The sequence below is a fragment of the Struthio camelus genome, chromosome W, assembly GCF_040807025.1.
Source record: "Struthio camelus isolate bStrCam1 chromosome W, bStrCam1.hap1, whole genome shotgun sequence".
In the NCBI taxonomy this organism is placed as follows: domain Eukaryota; kingdom Metazoa; phylum Chordata; class Aves; order Struthioniformes; family Struthionidae; genus Struthio; species Struthio camelus.
The window spans coordinates 9,713,462-9,727,675 of record NC_090981.1 but is presented as its reverse complement, the minus strand read 5'-3'; the positions used below and the strand labels follow the sequence as shown (position 1 = coordinate 9,727,675).

General features: G+C 42.0%; 1 protein-coding gene across 6 annotated transcripts in view; it reads left to right on the top strand.

The window, feature by feature from the left end:
* Positions 1-13,631, top strand: part of LOC104139555 (purpurin) — a 58,807-nt gene extending 45,176 nt beyond the window's left edge. For 4 of the 6 annotated variants that reach the window (XM_068925756.1, XM_068925754.1, XM_068925753.1 and 1 more), the window contains 5 exons: positions 7,054-7,171; positions 8,711-8,847; positions 10,072-10,184; positions 11,246-11,458; positions 13,179-13,623. In XM_068925756.1, the coding sequence (XP_068781857.1) occupies positions 7,054-7,171; positions 8,711-8,847; positions 10,072-10,184; positions 11,246-11,458; positions 13,179-13,189 (592 nt within the window). In that variant the 3' untranslated portion in view covers positions 13,190-13,623. Of the gene's footprint in view, positions 1-3,175; positions 3,256-7,053; positions 7,172-8,710; positions 8,848-10,071; positions 10,185-11,245; positions 11,459-13,178 lie in introns of all 6 variants that reach the window. The other 2 variants (XM_068925757.1, XM_068925752.1) reach the window with 2 other exon arrangements.
* The last annotated feature ends 583 nt before the right edge of the window (positions 13,632-14,214 follow it).

Below are 14,214 nucleotides of genomic sequence, written 5' to 3'. Positions count from 1 at the left end.
TCCCTATTGTTAGAAAATATTGCCAATGCTATATTGCCAATGCTAATCTAAGTCTCCATGGCTGCAATTGAAGCCAATGTTTCTTGTCCCATCCACCATGGTCATGGTGAACAGATTATTCCCTTTCTCCTTACAGAAGCAGCTTGCATGTTTGAAGGCTGATATCATATCACTCTTCAACTTTCTCTTTTTCTTCTTTCTATTTTTCTCTATGGGAATGTGATACTCCCAGCTGGATGCAGTATTCCTGAGATCTATGTCAAGCTCAGCAGAAGATAATCACTTATAGGATGGCTACCTCTGTTATGGTTTTCCAAGCTTTCTTACATACACTGATTTCCTTGTAATACCCAATTTAGAGGCCAAACCTCAGCATGCTAATCTCTAATACGTTACTTAGCCTAGTCTGTAATTTGATGATTATATTATGCAGTCAGTCCTCTATAAGATATAATTTATCCTGGACTGAGACTTCTGCTTTTTAAGGGAACTTCAGTTCAAGAATTGACTCTAGCCAGGCCCATATACAGAGTAATTTTCATGCTTCTCATAACACTGTCTCTAATTAGAGCTCTGCATAACAAAACGTAAGCACAACTTGTTTGCTCAAAATGAAACAACTGCCTGTATGTTAAGGGGAAGAGGTTGGGGGCAGGGAGACTGAAGACCCCTAACACTACCATCTAGAGTACGTCTATTTTATATAAGCCAGTGAAGTGTAGAAAGCCTTAAACCCATTCCAAACAATCTGGTGTGTCCTTGGCACAGTCCAGTCACTGGTCTCTTCCTTGGTAAACATTTAAATTGTGAGGGAAGCAGGTGGTGTGCAAGGAATTGTAGTGTGCTTTAGAGCCTTTCTTTTTGCCCACATAGCCTAGGGAAAGTGAGCTAGTGGTTAAACTCCATTAGTACTATATGGAAGCTACAGTATGGAAGAGACCATTCCCATTAAGAAGTGACTCCCCTTTGCTATCAGAGGAGCTGTGGCTGTCCACTCCTCCCTGCTTTCAGCTGCTCCCTGTTTTTATTTGCTAAGAAGTGCAGGGAAATGTGTACTGTCTCTGTTCAAGCTGTGTCATGTTCACAAGAGAGCAAGAGGCCCTGGTCTTCAAACCAAGAGAATAACATTCTCCTACTCTAGAAAGGAAAGGGGCATTTCAGTTTATGCCATTTAAAACTGTGAGGTGTTTAAATGGCACCTTCAAAGTCATAAGGCAATGATTTATCTTGCTTTTATCTAATGATGTAACATACCCAAGAACCTTACCCTTGAATCACGCAGGAACAAACTTCAAATGATTTCCTGTCTATCTATATTGTATCACTTCCTTGATTTGGGAAAAATCAGCAATTCTGAGCTGATGTCACAAAAACTAAGCATTCCTTAACCGATGGCCTTCATGTGCTCTACCACCATGGGAAAGTCTTATTTCTTTCGCCTCTTGTCTTGGTGAGGGACTAAAAAATCTGCCAATGTTTCAGTCCTTGGCAAATCTGGGAATAGAACCTAGGTCACCCAATACGTAGGTATGAGTATATGATACTCTGTAAGGAAGCCCTGCTTTGTTAAGAATATGAATTAGAGATAAAGCTAGAGCAGGAAATCCTCTCTACTTAACGAACAATAACCACTCCAATATTTGTCAAAGGCATCTCAAAACACATCTATATTTAGTTGCTCTCAAGAACCTTGGTAAACAAGCACACAACTTGATTGCTAGCTGGACAGCAGGGAATTTAATGCCCGATGGGGGAGGCTATTTAGAGATCTCACAATGTGCCATCTGCTGCTGAGCTAGCACATGTTGCTAAATCTAAGCTGGCAGAGCAATTGCAATAAATCCTAGAACAGCTTACCCAGTGCTTATTCCAATAAATACAGGCATGAGGACAGGGTCTGTTTGAAATAGGAAGACCAAAATTCCTTTTCCCATGTTTCATAGGATAGGGCAGAAGGTATCACTAAAGCATCTTGTCTGAATATATGTTTTACTGCAAGCCATTAAATCTACTGATTACTCCTGTGCTGAGTCCAGTAAATGGAACATATGTTTTGTTTGTTCAGATCAACTCTTTCAGAAAAATAACAGTCAGTCTCAGTCTTGATCTGAAGACAAGCATCATGATGGGAAGACCTGGAAAGGCCTTTGGCCCTCCTTTTCTTTAGCCAGCTCATCCTGCACCCCTTTGTTTTTGTAGAGCCGTTTCGTGTTACATCAAGTTTAACTGATTCAGGAATATGCCTTGATGCTTTTCTAGAATCCTCTCTATTTTATATGCCCAACATGAACTACCACAATACTGTGAAACTGAAAGGTTAGTGTATTTTTTTTCTTGCTGCAAACCGCAAATAATGCAGTGGCCAATGTTATGGCCACCAACCAAAAGCTTGTGCTGTAATTAGCTATTATTAGCATGTGTATAATCCCCATGGGATTAACTGGTCACCTAAGTGTGGCTTCAGGTGTCACCTATGTCTCACAGGGACATAAACTAATCTTTTTTGTTGAAAACAGGCTAAGTGTTTTGAAACCTTTCTAATTTACAGTAAGTACTGCAATTCAGTCTCTCTCAAATCACCATTCTGTTTGTGTTGGAAAGGAACAGTTCTGCACTTGGATTCTGTTTCAGGTGAGAGTCCTCTGAAAAGTTAGTGGGCATCCAGGCCTTAAAAAGCAGATTAAAAAGATTTATGTTGTTCTTTAAATGGCCAAACAATTTAAAGTAATTAAATGGGCCTTTAGTTGGCTTTACTTTCACTCTTAAACAGAGCAAATGCTGTTGGCAAAGAATGCAAGGAAAAAGAGTGCTGCCCAGGGAAGCTGAACAGGTAGCTGGTGTAGTGTGTGCATGAGGACTTACGTATCAACTTGTGCCTGAATTAACAGAGCTTGTTATCGTGGCACTCAGTATGGAAAGCATACCTTGTGCAATTCCTCCAGGACCCTGCTGATCTCTGGAGCACAGCATATGCAGTGACACAGTATATGCAGTGATCTTTTATCATAGACAGCTGCAGCTGAAGGATTAGTTAAGAGAATGGTCATTTGGCATCATTCTAGAAAAATAAGCCAAGGGTTCAAGCAGTACAAGGTATAGCCACATTGCCCAGGGTGTGGAGCATCCAGGAATTTGTCACAGCAGCTGAGCATATGTCATCTCCCTATGCTTCCAGGTCTTGCTATCCCTGGATAAGCCCATCCAAAATGCCCAGGGAGAAGAAGGGGCCATTGCTTTGAGAGACCCTCAGGTCGGGTAAGGAGTGAAGCTCTTTTTTAAGGAACCTCTGGTATTTTCCAAAAATCTTTCTGGACTGGCAGTGTAATGCTGGCCAGCGCTAAAGTCTTCCATCTTCCCCAAAGAAAGCCACTTACCAAGAACACTGAGCTCTATGGAAATGTAGATCCTGAGGCATTGCTGTGATGGTGCTATGCTAGCTGGCAGCAATACAGAGTGGAATGGTGCAGCCCTGTTGTTACTAGTGAGGACACAGAGAATGCATTCAGCCCCCTCAATCACTGCTTAGGGAAGCATGCTGTGGCACTTTCTTCTGGTCACTCTCTGGCTAGGCAGGGTCCTGTCTACCCCCTTTCATCAGTACCAGGGGACCAAAGCTCTATCTAGCATGGTATCCTGACAGTGCCCAAAAGCAGACTCCTAGGGAACAGGATAAAAAGGAGGGCAAGAATGTAGTGGAACTTCCCTCAAGTACTCTCTCAGCCTCCAACAACTTGCAGCTTAAGCAGTTCCTGAGCCAGGAGCAGGTTTTAGGTATTTAACAGTCCTCAGTGGATTTCTCTTCTGTGAACTTGTCCAGTCTACCTTGAGCTCATGTAAATTTTTAGCATCTACAACATACTGCTGCAATGAAATCCATGACTTAACCATCTTGCCTCCTTTTCAGGAGGCAATTTTTTATGCGCATTTTATGGGAAGGACAGTGCCCACTACCAGCAGAAACTTTCAGGGTGGACACCTCTGCAGCTTCTACTTACATTTCATGGATAGTTACCAATATTCTGTGTGTGCATGTCTGGGGCAGAGATTGAGTACAAACTGGTTGGTGGTGTTTCAGGTTGTGAAGTGTAAACATTTCTGTAAATCTCCGTAAAACTTTCTGTACAAGTGGCAATGACTCCTTGCAGTTCTGTGTTCTCCTACAAAGGAATTTCCCAGTGGCAGGGCTCTGTGGATCAGAAAGCTGAGCTAGCAGTAATCTGCTGCATAGCTACACAAGAGATGTGCTTCAGCTCCCTCTTCAGAGCAGGTGAAGGGAGACTAAGCTGGAACCTCTTGTCATCTTGGATCAGGAGCAGAAGCTTGGATTCCCACAGGATCATCTGCATCTCCAAGCCAGTCCTGCTTCCCATGAGCCACTTCCCATGAACTAGAACATACGAAAACAAGCATGGGAAGGAATGCAGAAGAGAGGAAGCTAAAAGGCATAGTGTACAACTCATTTATCCTCTCACCCACAAGGGTACTTACTTTTTGATATGACTGATGGGGGGAAAAAAAATCCCTAAGTTAAAATTCCAAAGGGGTCCTATTCTAGGCTCTTAGCATCCCTACCATGAGCAAAGTCATCTGCCTGCTCCATGTGCAACTTCTCCCCTGCAGCTCTGATGCCCCAGAGACCAGAGCTTTGTTCCTGGAGCAGCCTATGCAAATAGGTACTGTTCAAGCCAGCTCTCCTGACCAATGGGCCAAGGCCTTTCGGAATGAGAGGGGAGCAGCAATTCTGTGCTCAGCAAGCTTCTGCCTTTTTACTTAGGGCGTTTGTGAAGGGTTTGCATGCAAAACAACCACCAAAAGACAGTTTTACTCTGAACACTTGGAAGAACAGGTTACACCAAGTTCTTCCCCTCAGACGTGCATGCAGAATATCTGCCTCTAAAATGTAGATGGAATCTGCACAGAGGCAGCTCAAATCAGTTTCCCCTGGCAGCAAGCATTGTCTTTCCCACATAATGGGCAACCCTAAAAAAAATTGTCTGGAAAGCAACACATTGCACACGAGGCATAGGGAGAGGTTGCATGTTTCTGTTCAGGAGTTCCTGGATAAGTGATTGCAGCAAGTCCAATGTGTTCAGAAAGCTTCAGACTTATGATGAATGTTCAGATTGTTGAAGCAGTACCAAAAGTTCAGGACTCTGGGCTTACTCTGTAGGAACTGTAGAGTCATCCCTAATGGATATGTCCTAGACTTTTGGATGCCCAGCAGCCCAGTTGGAGAAGTAACTGTCAAAGCTGGCAAGTCCTGGATAAATGTCCAACATCTTTAACTTCTACCCAGGTGAGACTTTCTGGGTAGAAAAAGTCTGGGTACCTGGATAGCCTGTGCAGAAGAGAAATTCTCTGGACAGTCAAAGAAATTATAAGCAAGGTAACCGCAGTTCACTACCAAAAAAGTTTTTTCAAGCATTTTCTGTCTTCCTATTAATTTGTGCTTTATTGTAACCCTGTGGAAAGGTTCTAGCAGGAACATCTAGAGAAGGAGAGCGCTATAGCATTTGTGCAACTGGAAATGTTGATGAGACAACCTGGGAAGAATGTGTATGGAGAAGTTTTGATGCATAAGAGAACTGGGGATTCCAAGGTTTTGATGTGGACTTAGAGGCAAAATCTTGTTTTCCATTCAGCAGATAATGCGTAACATCTATCAGCTCTTGCAGGAGGATCACCTTAATTTGATGATGCAAGTATTAGAAGCACTCATGATAGATCTACCCCAGGCAAGTGGGCAAATGTGAACACATGCCTACGTAGATGCATGTGTCTGATCCATGAGTTTGATTAACATGTGTAAGGAGCAGGAAGAATTAAATGAGGAAAAAGTGTGGTACAGCTGCTTCAGCAAACTACTTAGCTTTCTGGGCTACTTTTTCCATTATGCAAAAGCTGTATTTGTATTAGTATAGCAGTCAGACCCACCAATGTGGGGATTACTGTTGGTTTTTACATAATGGATTATCCAAGATTAAACGTTTTATTCAGGCACACAAGCAAAAATAACCAATGAGGGACTTTGCAGACTCATTATTTAAAGGCAGCTGAAGGACAATTCATGCAAAACTCTCCTGCTGACTGCAGCCCAAAGACTGTAGCAGAGTAGTCTCAGGGACCTCCAGCATCTCTGTCCTAACAGGTAGGTCTCTTCAGCAGAGAGGAATCAGGTTAGTGTCTCCAGAAACAAGAAACTGAAGCTTGCGTGGCTGCAGTTGAGAACAGAATAGCTACTTGGGTGTTTGCAAGCCTTGGGTTGGTAGCTCAGCTCAGTTTTAAATATTTGTGTTTTAACTTGGCATCAGAATAGATATTCAGGGATGAATATTCTGTGAGAATGTATAGGTAGGTGCTCTCTTCTCCCAAAGTGTTGGGATCAAGCATGCTGGGATATGGATGAGCTGGCATAGACTAGGAGATAAATACAACCTTGGCCAGCTTATGGCTGTGTTATAACTGCAGATCAAGCCTCCAGAGATTGAATATCATCTGTTAAGTTTGTAGGGTAAATGGTCTGACTGAGACTATTGTTAAAATGTATTTTGTCATTAGAGCAGACAGCTAGGAAATGCCTGATTAGGTGATGAAAACTGAACATAACACAGTTTTGCTGGTTTTAAAGAAAAATGGATAAGCACCATGAAATATTTAGAAACAATGTATTTCCAACCAACAAGGTTTTACCAGAGCTCATCAGAACATTATCTTTGTTGTCAAAACAAAAATTCAGTGAATTTCTAATTTTATCAACTCTTACCAACCTTATCCAGAGTCTGGCTTGATTTATAATGTAAAAGTGATGTGAATTGCAGTATTGCAAATGGCAAGCAAAATGCTCTGGTAAAGTAATTGCCATTGGTGGTCAGGGATACAAATCTGACTGGATTCAGGCATAGCAGTGATCCAGGTTTCTCAGTGAAATAGTACTGTGCTCAGCATGGAATGAAACTAGTTTTAAAATGGGGAGAATGGATTTGTAGGCACAGCACTAACTATTGATATGTGCTACATGAAATAAGACTCTGCATGTTTGCTTTTGTCTTGCAGAATGAAATGCGCGCAGTATGTTTTCCTGGCATTGCTCTTCTCCACTGTTGAATATAGCCTAGCTCAGACCTGTTCAGTGGAGTCTTTCTCTGTGAAAGACAATTTTGATCCAAAGAGGGTAATTATGGCTACTTCATCTGCTAAACACAATATACCAGGAGAAGCATCACTATATAAACTAGTTTTCCTGTGTATAGGATGTATTAATCTAAAAGGGTTCCTCACTAGGAAGTTAATTTTTTATATATACTGTCTCTTGAACACTGTTTCTATAGTTTGCTCTTCTTTGCTAGTGTTTAACCTGCTGGACATTATGGTAACACCAGCCACAGAAATGTTGGGGATGCTAGACTATTATAACTGGCATAATCTTCTATTAGCTCAAGTTTGGTATGGCTCTGTTTTGGGCAGTCCCATGAATGAAACACTTTTTAGATCCTTAATAGAGGGGAAGCTCAAACAAGTACCCTGGAAGATTTACATCCACTGCTGTCCATTCTTGGGAGTCAGGTCAACCCAAACTTTTCACTAAACTGGGTGTCCTAAACACAGACTGTCTTAAGTTCTAAATAGGGTGTCTCATTTGTCTGCTTCTGAACAGAAAACCAAGGCTAACTGTTTTAGAATGGTTCAGAATGATGTGCTAGTACCTGTTTTGACTGGTTGTCTACAAAACATGCTACCATATCACTTCCAGCCACAACCAGAATTTGTGGGATTCCAGAACTTTTTTCCTACAAAATTAGACTTGCTGAAAAAACCCCACATTTATGGGGAAAGTGCTTTGATAGTGTTTTAATAAATCAGTGTTATGCTCAGCCTCATGTACTTGAGGGTTATAAACTCCATCTCAATCTTCCTTAAGCATGTAACTTCCAGACAGATTTAATCACTTTAACTGAAGAATTCAATTGATAAGAGCTATGTTCTGCTTCCCCCATTATTTCTACTGATACAGGTAACTTTTGAAGCTCTTCCAGTCATGCAATGACTTGCTTGTACCCTATTTTCATTTTAGCAGATACTGGTTTTAAATTTTCAAAGTCACTTTTTTTTTTTTAGGAATTTTATTATTGTTCTTAATCTCATTTCAGTTCCCCTTGCAGCTAGTCACCCTAACACACTCTTCTTTGTCAAGGGCATAATCTGCTTCTCTGTGTAGACACTTTACACCATTAAAGATCATGAGCAAAAGCTCAACTTTAGCCCCTGTCAGCAACAATAGGGGAAATTGGCTAGTGGCTCTAGCCAGTTTGATAATGGCTTTGTGGCTATGATTTGGTCTCCTTGTTGCCATCCTCCACAAAGAAACCAGGGCCTAAACGAGAACAGAGAATAACTGGCCTGATTCACAACAGTGGATACTGAGTTATGGGTAAGGCATTTCAGGATGGCATTTCAGAGCAGCTTACAGTGTTGGGCCACCACTCCATGAATGTCTCAAGTGCTAAAGCATAAATGCATACAGAAGCTCAGACTTCCTCTTAGTGCCTCACAAAAGAACGTACAGGTGAGTTTGTTGAAGTATATAGCAAAACCTGTGTGGTACATACCCACCCAAACTCAAACTTTCACCATAGGCCAGGCAGTGGCTAGTTAGTCTTCTGCCAGTCTTCCAGTGATGATTAATCCAGACATGAATAATCTTTCATTTCAGTATGCAGGGAAATGGTATGCCCTAGCCAAGAAGGATCCAGAAGGTCTTTTTCTTCAGGACAATATCTCCGCTGAATACACTGTTGAGGAAGATGGCACAATGACAGCATCTTCCAAAGGCCGAGTGAAGCTTTTTGGGTAAGTGTGTGCCTAACTCCTAATTCTAGCTGATGGCATGATATACTAAAGTGATGGTGTGAATGGTAATCTGTCCTGAGCACACAACATGACTGAGTTGTCTTTATCAAGAAGAGAAGCTCAATAAAATTAATACATTAGAAGCCAAAGGTGATTGAGTCCTGAGTTCTCAGCCTGGTTCTGGTCTAGGCCCATCACAAAGCTACTGTAAAATTGCCAGTTAAATGATAAAGTCAAATCTTTAATGATAGACTGGTAAAGCAAATAAATTGGAATAAAAAGAGAGGAGCCAGTGTAGCCTGCAAGAAAGTGAGTAGCTCAACAGATTAGATTTCCTTAGAAGGTTTGAGGGAAGGAAATTAGTTGAAATGAGTGTTACATTAGTGAGTCGTTCAATGTGATATTGTTTAGACATCTGTGGAAAATACTGTTAGCTCTTGGATACTTTTGTGAGACCTGAATAGCTAGATGGAAGGCAGTTTAAGAGTCCCTTGGTGATGGCTACTATAAGGGATTACAACATGTGAAGGGATTAAGTGGCTTTCAGGCTATAGAGAAGAAAAACTGAGACTTTCTACAGGCTAATACTAACTCTGTTGCTATTCATGTTAACTAACCAAAAATATTTAACTGAGTGAACAGTGGAGTAAAGCAGGCTGTCCTGAACCTTAGGTTTAATAGCAAAGCATTCTAGAATATTTTGAGACAAGGCCAAATGAAGCTAAACATGGCATGCAACGTGTGTGGGATGAATAAACAAATGATAGTTGTGGATTTCTGAATGGCCTCTTCAGAAATCATGCAGGAGCTCAGTCTGTTTCCATGAATATGTAGTATGTAATCAGGATAAAAAGTAAGATTGCCCTGTATAGAAAAGGGAATGAAGATCCTTTCAGCACTCCACAGAACTAGCCAATGCTAATCACAATGAGACAAAACACAGAAGTGTTATTTAAAGTACATAGAATCATAGAATAATTTAGTTTGGAAGGAACCTCTGGAGGTCTCCAGTTCAACCTTCTGCTCAAAGCAGGGCCAACCAGATCAAGTTGCTCAGGGCCTTGTCCAGTTGAGGTTTGAATATCTCCAAGGATGGAGATGTTCAGTTGCATTGAACCATAGCCTGGTATTTGCCTAAGCCCTGAATGAGACTTTGGCTGGTACATTCGTTTGAAGTGCACGAATTGCAGGGTTGTCTCTTCAATCCCATGGATCTCATTACAGGTTCTGGGTAATTTGTGCTGATATGGCTGCTCAGTACACGGTACCTGACCCAACCACTCCAGCAAAAATGTACATGACTTACCAGGGCCTGGCTAGCTACCTGTCCAGTGGTGGTGAGTGAATTTCTTCATGCCCCCCTGGGGTCAGTCTATAGTTTATGGCTGCCCAGACTTCTGTATTTTAGTAGATGAGCAGTCAAAACAGCTGAGCTCAAATTGTTCCAAATGGAGACAAAGCATCCTTGGAGGTGGAAGCTTTTTCCAAGCAGTGCTTTTTATCTCCACAGAAGGGGTAGGATACAGAGTTTCCCCAGGGACCCTACCTATCCACCAGTTTAGTTAACAGGGAAGATACAGCTTACAGAGAGCTGGCATTGCAAATCAGTTTTGTACAGCCAAGCACTGTGCTGAACCTAGCGAAGCAATTCTTCCTGGACTCCCAGCATTTCTCATAACTAGTGGAACATGAGGCATGGACCCAAATCTTCATCTCAGCAACAAGGCACTAATCCTATCAGACAGGCATGACGGGAGTTTGTAGTACTACCTTAAGTCCCCCTTACAAAAATTCCTTGTGCCACACTCATTTATGCATCCTTCACACCCTGTAATTCCTGCCTGAATCTCCCACAGCTGCTGGGTTGCCAGAGAGGCTAATTCTGGAAGCTGGGCAGTATTCAACCTGCTAGTGCATGACAAAGTACATTCCTTCAGTACTGGCAGATAAACCACACTAAAATCTACTCAATTGAAGAACAATGCTGGAAATACAAGCCATGTTTTACTGAGACTATTCATGTAGGAAATATGATCTGCCTGCCTTTTGTCCCCACACACCCACCTAGACAGAAAATATAAAGGGATTTTGCCATCTAAAGCCTGAAGAGAGATGGTCCAGCTAACAGAAAACAAATGTGGAAATGCACTAAGCGCAAATTCTGGCTGAACAAGAGTCTATCTTGTAGGTGATGGGGAAGATGGTGGATTCAGGGCACACCATGTTTGCCCCCATTCTTCACTTCACAATGTAGACATAAGCTAAACAATCAGAGGTGACTTTTTGTCCTTTGGGAAGCTGTCCCTGCCATATAAAGCCTCTGTCTACTAAATGAGCATGTGCATGTCTTTGCCCTATGTTTTCCACCATGGCAAACACATCTGATATGATATTTCAGGGGACAACTACTGGGTGATTGACACCGACTATAACAACTATGCTATTACCTATGCCTGCCGCAGTCTGAAAGAGGACGGCTCCTGTGATGATGGCTACTCCCTGATCTTCTCACGCAACCCTCATGGCCTTCCTCCAGCCATTCAGCACATTGTTCATCAGAAGCAGGAGGAAATCTGTATGTCTGGCCAGTTCCAGCCTGTGCTGCAGTCAGGTACTTTGAGTTACTTAACAAATGCATTGGAGTGATTATATTGGCAGCTTGTAGGACCAGGCAATTGTACCTGCTGTAAATGCAAAAGAGCCATTGCAAACTAACTTTTACTCTTTTAGAAACATTTTTTGTAATGTCATATTTAATAAGAAAGTGGCTGCAAAGCAAAGTCTGTGGAAGGGAGAGCGAGCCAGATTTAGGGTGGTTCTGCAACCTTTATTTTCCCCTTATAGCAATCCTGTGCTCTGAGGCTGGCACTCTACAAAAGGAAGAACATCTTTGTTATCCCAAAAGAATCACAGAATAATTTAGGTGGGAAGGGACCTCTGGAGGCTTCTGGTCCAGCCCCCTACTCAAAGCAAGGCTAACTTAGAGCAGGTTGCTCAGGGCCTTGTCCAGTTGAGGTTTGAATATTTCCAAGGATGGAGATTCCACCTCTCTGGGCCCCTATTACAGTGTTTGACCACCCTCACAGGGAAAAAGGTTTTTCCTTATATCAAGTCAAAATTTCCCATGTTGCAAGTTGTGTCCGTTGGCTCTCGTCCTATAACTGTGCAAATCTGAGAAGTCTGGCTTCATCTTCTCTACATCTTCTCATTAGGTATTTGAAAACAGCAATAAGACCACCTCCCCCCCTCCCCCCATCCTTAGCCTTCTCTTCTTAAGGTTGAACAAACCCAGTTCTGTCAGGTTCTCCTCATGAGATACACACATAGACCTGGACAGGTGTAAGATGGTGTTTCTGAACTTGGAAATATCTGGCATGACCACCTGGATAACATTGCATTACTTTAGCTCTGCGCACTGTTCCCTACAGGAAAAGCCAGTTTCAGTGAGGAACACACTCATCTTTCTTAGCTGTCAGCATGATTTGAACCCTAGACTTCCTGTGTAACAGAGGCTGCAGAGACTGAGAGACTTTGAGCAGCAGTTCTGCCTGTGTCTGCTGGTAGTGAGAGTGAGCTGTTGCTCCACATAAGTGCAAATAGATTAACAGATCATTTTGCTGGGTCTTGCAGCTGTTTTGAGAGGACCTTTGACTGGAGCTATGGAAGCTTATCTTCCAGCTCATCTGGTGTCCCTGAGATGAGGAGATAAGTTTCTAGTGTTACACTGGAGGCAAGAACTCCACTTTTTTGATAGCATGATCCCAGCTTGAGCCCCACACCCTCCACATGCATACCATCTTCACTGGGGATGAGCTCTTAACTAAACCAGGTTTAAGGAACTAGACTGGGGGATTCCCTCAGTAGCACATGTGTTAGGCCTAGTTGGACAGGAAGTAGCTGCTAAAAACCTCTGAATGGCATGTCATTGTGTGAGCCAGCCCTCAGCTGCAGAGCACATATGGACATCCTGTAAGGTCATAGAGCTGGTAGAGGGATCCCTGCCCTTTGCCCTCTGTATTGCTTCCTGTAGCAGAGAGGGTAACTGGTTTGTGGGCTGAGTGCCTAGGTGTTAGAGCAAGCTAAAAACTCATGGCCCTTTGTGATTGGTGAAGTCTGACAGAACTCAAACCTGCCCAACAGGCACAGAACAATACAAACAGTCCCCTTGGCTTACTCTTGTACCGTGGTTCAGGAGTACCCTAGGATGGCTGTAGCTGCAGTTTCACTGAGGACCAAAAATGCTGTTAAAGCACTGGGTTGGCTTTGCAAATTTACTTTTTGCAAAAGTTGGCTTTTGCATGGACTAAAGTTTACTTTCTCTTTCTTTACAGGGGCCTGCTAAAATACACTTCTGATTCTATCTTTAAGCACTGAAACCAGGCCTCTTGGTCTTGAAGTTGTCATTCACTTTAAAAAAAGAAAATCATAGTTTAAACTAGTGTTTTCTTCCTGAAAAATATGAAAATGTCATATTTTGGTAACTTGCATGCAATACAATATTGATATTTTCAAGGAAAATTTTCAAGGGAATACTTAATGTGGTATTTGTCAATAAATGGTTAACAAAAAATCAGCATTTGTATCTTAATTCTGAAGTTATAAAACCTTCTTGAACAATGACTCTGAGCTGAGATTGACAATGTGCTCCTCACTGCTTGATAATATCTTACTATGCTGTATTTCAGGTACATGTTAATGTCCAAAGATCTGCATTGAGTATTTCTAATCAAATTATGGAACTAGTATGATAAATAAATAAAACTGAATCAAGAATGTAACAAAGCAACTTGTTCTCTCAAAAACTCTGAGCCATTGCTTTAACAGAGCTCCCACTTACATGTACTATGGCCTTAAGGTAGTAATTCACTCCCCACTGCCATCCTCCAGTGTTCAACAGCTAAGCAATACAGAGCTGATAGGTTTTGTGGCCAAGAATTTCACAGGGAACTAAAGGAATAGTACCTAGAAGATTCCTTGTAGGAAAAGGGGAATCTACATAAGCATTTTCAGCCATTTATTTCCTATTCCTCATGAGACAATCACGTTCACCTTGAATGGTTCCCTATGAATAAAACTACCAGTCCAGAATCCCCCCAACACCATATTGAACCCTGCAGTTTGTCAACAACACAATTTTTTTCAGGTCATAATTGTTGAGGGTACAATGAAGACCAGACTGCACAGCCCCTGCCCGTGGGGCATTCACAAAGCATGTGGCACAACATTGGCACTGAGTGAAGAGCTTCAGAGTAGCAAGACCATAAGGCAGCTTCTACAAGATGCTTGCATAATCTATTATGTACTGCCAATCATTATCTACTGTATCTGTTTGAAGGGACATATAAAATGCTGAGTAAAGGCTCTTCT